This window comes from Lagopus leucura, unplaced genomic scaffold, assembly GCF_019238085.1.
Source record: "Lagopus leucura isolate 7727_CA_CO unplaced genomic scaffold, USGS_WTPT01 Super-Scaffold_100002, whole genome shotgun sequence".
In the NCBI taxonomy this organism is placed as follows: Eukaryota; Metazoa; Chordata; class Aves; order Galliformes; family Phasianidae; genus Lagopus; species Lagopus leucura.
In genome coordinates, this window is record NW_024962263.1 from 12,939,260 (window position 1) to 12,945,259 (window position 6,000).

At 53.0% G+C, this 6,000-nt stretch overlaps 1 protein-coding gene across 3 annotated transcripts in view; it reads right to left on the minus strand.

Moving 5' to 3' along the window:
* The window catches only part of ZCCHC2 (zinc finger CCHC-type containing 2), a 41,313-nt gene extending 35,419 nt beyond the window's left edge, over positions 1–5,894 (minus strand). For all 3 annotated transcript variants that reach the window (XM_042868851.1, XM_042868850.1, XM_042868849.1), the window contains exon 1: positions 4,936–5,894. In XM_042868851.1, coding sequence (XP_042724785.1) covers positions 4,936–5,880 — 945 coding nt within the window. In that variant the 5' untranslated portion in view covers positions 5,881–5,894. The remainder of the gene's footprint in view (positions 1–4,935) is intronic.
* Positions 5,895–6,000: the final 106 nt, after the last annotated feature.

The window sequence follows — 6,000 nt, forward strand, 5'->3', positions numbered from 1 at the left end:
TACTTGTCTTACCTCTGGCATCTGCATCCTTTTCTTTAGAAAGAATAAACTGAGGATCCTCATGATTACAATCCCATGAAGATCCTACTGACTACAAATAAGTCAACGTTGGGCAATGCTGAAAACCCAGCCACGGCTTAACAACAGTAAAGTAAGTGCAAGTATTAGGAAGCCATGGGTATACCTGCAATGCTACCATTGCCTATTTAAGACAACAGAGAAGAAATTGACATGGAAACCAGAGAGAGGTTGATGAAGCCCAAGGTAAGTTCACTTAACAAAGCTCTTTCATTTTATCTATGACTTCTTTCCAGAAGCCTTCCAGAAACATTTCTGGACATCCTTAACTCCTGCTTCGAGCGAGAAAAATTTCTGCTAAGAGACAAGGGTGTTATGGTCACTAAGAGAGCACGAGCACTTTGTATCTCTGTGTGCAAAACATGTAAAACATCATACCATAATAAAAAAGATTTCTGCCAACAATAAGATGGCAACTTCATGCTTCTGCCTCTTATTTAAACCAGCCTGAAAACACACTTTCCCTCACACCATGATACTTAAAGCTGAGTATATTGGTCTATTGCAGATTCAAAATGGGATTGCCTGTATTTTCCCACATAGCTCTTAGAATCTAAAATTAAGTTCTACTATCTTTCTCAGTTGCAAGTCACTGAAGAGCAATCATGAAAGTACCTTTCTCCTTCACAGACAAAATAAACCATAAATAGAAACTATTAAACCAAGTATTCTGTAAATAGAAACTCCCTTTGTTTTTAAGTAGGGACTTTTGCTGCAAAGAATCCTCAAGTCAGCTAATTACAATACTATTCACCAAACAATTACCTGCAGGAGATAGCTTATTTCAATAGAACCTCAGTTCTGTTACCATCAAATATGCCTGATTAAATGCTCCCATGTCTAACACAAATCACATTTATTACGTTAGCATGTATTCAGACCTCCTTCAGTATCACAGCACTCAAATTTGAGGTGTGGAATTGAGCATGACAGACAATAAACTTCGATCTCTATGCACGTATTAAAAATATATAATCAACACATGAATTAAGCTGTGCTCTTTGATTTAAAATGATTATATTATAATAGTGATATCAGCAGACTTTTAGCACATTGGTAAGTCTGGCTTATGAATACAGATGTGAATGCTGCTTGTTTATTTTTATATGCAACTCTACATTCAAAGTTCACATTCTGCACAGCTTAATTCATCAAAGGCTTGCTTTCCAAGTAGTGTTACTCCATCTTCATTACAAAAACTGCAAATTGTATCAGGTGTTTCTGCCCTAACTAAACAAAGTGCTTCAGAACATTTAGTTAAAGAAACAAAGGTTTTGCAATTACAATGCAATCCTACCTCTGCAGATCCCACTCCATCAGCACTCTCCCCAATATCTTCGAATCTACCGACCACTTCCAGCTGAATTTGTAAAAGGTTATCACTAAGAAATGTTAAGTTCTTAAAGGATAATTAGAACAGGAGACCAAGAGTAACAATTCTATTAATCTTCTATCAAGAAGCAACTTCAACGTGAGGTCAATCCTACCAGACAACAAAGACATAACTTTTTTCCCCCTGTGACTTTGATTGTGTATTCTGGTTAGGGTCTTTGTTGTCTGGTAGGATTGACCTCACATTAAACATTCATATATTAAAAAGTATAAATATTTATACATAAAAATATATATGATTTATACATATATATACATGAATATTTATATATTAAAAAAATAAAACTTTACACTCCGGTAACCAGAACACGTAACCATCAGTCAAATTCTTCACAGGTGAACCTCTTGAGCACCACTGCTCATTACATGCAGTTCACATCTCAGAACCACTGAACAGTTTAGGTTCAGTTTGGAAGGGACCTTGCAACCCACCCAGTTCCAACTCGTGCCGTAGGCAGGTCTACTACCCACCAGCTCAGCTGCCCAGGGCTCCATCCAACCTGGCCTTGAGCACCTGCAGGGATGGGGCACCACAGCTTCTCTGGGCAGTTGTGCCAGGGCCTCGCCACCCTCTGAGTGGAGAACTTACGATGCACATCTCACATAAACTTCCTTTAACAGCCATTTCCCCTTGACCTATCACTACACCTCCCGACGAAGAGGCCCCCCTCCAGCTTTCCTAGGGGGGCTGTCGGTTCCTGCTCAAAGGACTTCACGCCACGAAGGGCACAGAACAGTCTGTCAGGCCCGGAGCAGAACCGATCTCCTCCAGAGCTGATCTCATACGACCGCAGTTCGGCGTATTACTTCAGCCGTACAGGGCGCCAGCTACCTCCCCGGGACCCTCGGCGGAGAGCCGGGAGCGCAGCGGGAGGGGTGGCTCGGGTCCGCCCGCGCCGCTACGTCGGCGGGCAGCGACGGCGCCCTCCCGTTATGCAAGACGGGGCTCCCCGCCCCCGGCCGGAGGGAGGAGGGGAAGCCGCCCTGCGGGCACGTGACAGGCGCGCAGGCCCCGCCGCCGCCATCTTGAACGGGGGCGGGAAGCTGGCCGCCGGTCCTCGCGGCGCGGCCCGGGGAGGGGTCGGGCGGCGCGACCCCAAGGACGGCCCTGTCGCTGCCAGCGGGGAAGGAGGTGGGAGGAGGACGCGGTGCGGCCGCGACGGCTCTGTCCTCCGCACCCGGGAGACAAAGCGGGAGGTCAGCCCTCCTCCTCGCGCCTTGGGCCGGGCCGGGCGGCGGGCCGGCCGCCGCGGCGCCATTCGTGGCTGCGGGCGGCGTTCTCCGCCCTAAGGCCGTTTCTGTCCTCCCCCCGGCCTCAGCGAGGAGGTCACGGCCGCTGTCCGACGCCTCAGGGACGGATTGGTGCCGGAGGGCCCGGCCCTTCCCACCTGAGGCCGGCCCCAGGAAGATTCAAAGAGCTCTTTATAAAGCATCTCACAGCATAAACGCGGTGCCCTGAAGGCACTAAATTTCACAGATTAAAGGAGGATAAAAAGCACGTGGGCACCTGACAGGATTTTATATCAAGTCCAATTTCACAGTACGGCTGCATTTGCAGAGGGAAACCTTTAACTATGTGTACTCTGTTACCTCGAGTGTGACATCCAAGGGTGTCCACTACACATGTGAGCTGAAAAACCCCAGCAGAAACCCATTGATGCCTCCGGTCCCCACTGGCCATTAATCTCTGGAAGCAGCTCTGCTTTATTTACAATTTAAGAAAGAAAAAAACCCCGCAGCAGGGATGCAGCTTCAGCCCTGTGCAGACCAGGAACTATGTGATGCGTATGTTCAGCCAAGCTGGGCCGGGCCACTCGGCGTTCCCTCAGTAAATGAAACCACTACAACTTGGAAGGCTGTGTTGACACTGCAGCCAGAACGCTGCACAACACAGACTTCAATTCCAGTAGTCTATAGCAGTCAGCTCCCCGATGCCCTCACCTGGGCTCTGAACAGTCGTGCCTGGGGTGCCAGCCTCGGTCAGGCAGTGTTTCCAGTTACTGGTGCTTCAGACCTCGTGAGATCAGAGCCCAGCCTCACCGCTTCCTCCAGCCCCCTCTTCTCTCCCTGAGAAAGGACTTCCAGGACTCATTTTGGGATAGCTAGACTTGGAGCAGGCCTAAGAGCCAAAACAAACACTTTTTGGACTTATGCTATGAATTATGATTTCAGAACCGTAACATCCACCCACTAGTCAATGACCTGCCAAATGTGCTTTGGCCTTAAAACGATACAAGCCTTTACTGAGCATATTTGAAGTCTTAACAATTCATCCTCATCTCCTTCGAGCACTACTCAAAAGCATATCCTTTTCCCACCAAACTGAGAAAGGGGCTGCCGCTACTTCAGCAGGGCAGCAGTTTTCCAGGAGTGGCTGAAATGGACAGCACTGAACGCAAACTTAAAAACAACTGTTTGTTCTGCTTTCCACCTTTTTCTGTTAAGTCCCCGATGAAAACCTCACGTGTCTGATTTCAGCAGTCTATCTGCATTGTAAGTACCTATCTTCCAGCCCTTTCTTCCTCTTTGCATGAGAGGCCATCTATAGACCAAAAACCATAGAGCTCCAACACAATGGCTTGGTTGCATAAATACAGGGCTGATTTTTTTTTAAAGCAGACATTTACCAAAGGGGCAAAATGAGATTAACTGCACTTAGATACAGCTGCTGCAAATGAGGGTACTCCAGTGCCACTCAAGGAAAGTCTGTGTTCTGGGATTGCTGCCTTTCAGCAACAAGTGGCACATCTGTGCTCAAGATGTGCCTCGCTGCCTCCTGACAGCCGCACAGAAATTCAGCTTTTCTTTCCACAAAAGCTCCAGTTGTGACATTTCAGTTTGCTCCTTCAGTAAAACGACTGCCAACCTCCTTCCCCAAGACCTTCAACCGCCTCACAGAACGCAGCTTTGGAGAGATGCAACCCTACAGACACTGACCCTCAACAGCTACCCTGGTCCCTGCCAACCCCACTATAAATCTCACTGGGAAGGGGGGGAGCAGGAAGAACAGGTTCCATGTAAAAATTACTCCAACACCTCCTATTGTCCCAAGCCCCTTGTGAATATTCTATGGTTTCTATCTAGCACTATTACACTATTACTATTATTTCTACGAGTTGAGTTAAACTGCCTTGCCATCAGGCCTGTGGTGTGCGAGGAAGCGTACCAGGCTCTACGAGCATTCAGCATCCTACACTCTAGCAAGGAGGGTCTGAGAAGAAGCACACCAGAACATTCGGCTGGCCAAGAACAAGAACCGCCCCCGCCCCCCCCCCCCCCCTTCTTTAAGTCAGGATCAGGCATTATTATGTTATTATGGCACAACACACAATTTGAAAACCAGATTGGGCCAAGGAGAAAACCAGAGAAAGCCACAGCCCTGCGTGGGGGGCTCTGCTTCAACCGATAGGAAGTGGGGAAGGGCTGAAGGATAGGGGAAGAGGAAGGCGCGGAGCACGGCATTACCTGGGCCCGGTGGCGGCCGAAGCCCTCTTCCTCCTCCTGGTCCCCGCACAGGGCCCTCCGCAGGCGTTCTAGGTGCTCTCGCAGCGTGACCCGCTGGTGGAAGGAGAAGGCCGGGTGCAGCGAGGCCATGGTGAAGAGCAGGAGCAGTTCCTCCTGCGCGCCGAAGCCCAGGCCCTGGGCGGCGGGGAGAGGGCCCTGTCCGTTCTCTCCGGCCCCGTCCATCACCATCACCACCTCCTCCTCGTCCTCGGCCCCCTCCTCCTCGGCGGCGCCCGCCCGAGGCCGCCGCGCCGGGCAGCTCTGCAGGATGGAGTCCACCTGGGGCAGGAGGCGGTGCAGGCGGCCGGCCGCCTCGCGGTTCTCGGAGCCCAGCAGGGCCAGGTAGACGATGAGCTTGGAACGCACGGCCGGGTCGCGGAAGTCGCCCAGCTGCCCGGGGTCACTCAGCCCGTTGGCCTTGGCCTCCGAGTCGCGGAGGCAGTGGTAGTCCTTGCGGGCCAGGTCCTCCAAGCAGGAGCCAAGGAAACGCAGCTCCAGCGGGTTGCACAGGTCCAGCAGCCCCACCATGAACTCCAGCCGCTGCGCCGAGCCCAGCACCAGCCCGAACCACTCATACACCGTCTCCTTGTCGGTGCGGGCCGCCGCCGGGCCGGGGCCGGAGCCGCCCGGGAAGGCGGGAGGCGGCGGGCCGGGGCCGGGCCCCGGCCCCGGCCCCAGGCCGTGTAGCTGGCTCGGCCGCTCCAGCCCGCACCCCCGCCCCGCGGCGGCTCCCCCGCGGCCCGGCGCCCGGGGCACCTGCTGCGGCTGCTGCTGTGGCGGCGGCGGCGGCGAGGGGTGGCAGTCCGGGGCCGCGCCGGCCTCCTTCAGCCCCAGCGCCGCTGCGGCCGCCTCTTCCGCCGCCGCCCTGTGGCTCGTCGGCTTCAGGGGCAGCTTCATCTTCAGCATCCTCGGCGCGAGGCGGCCGCCAGCGTCCGACGGGGCCCGGCAGCGGGCCAGGGGGCCGCGGCCGGGCCGGGAGCGGCGGTCAGGCGGAGCCGGCGCTCACGCCGCTGCGGCCCTGCCGGC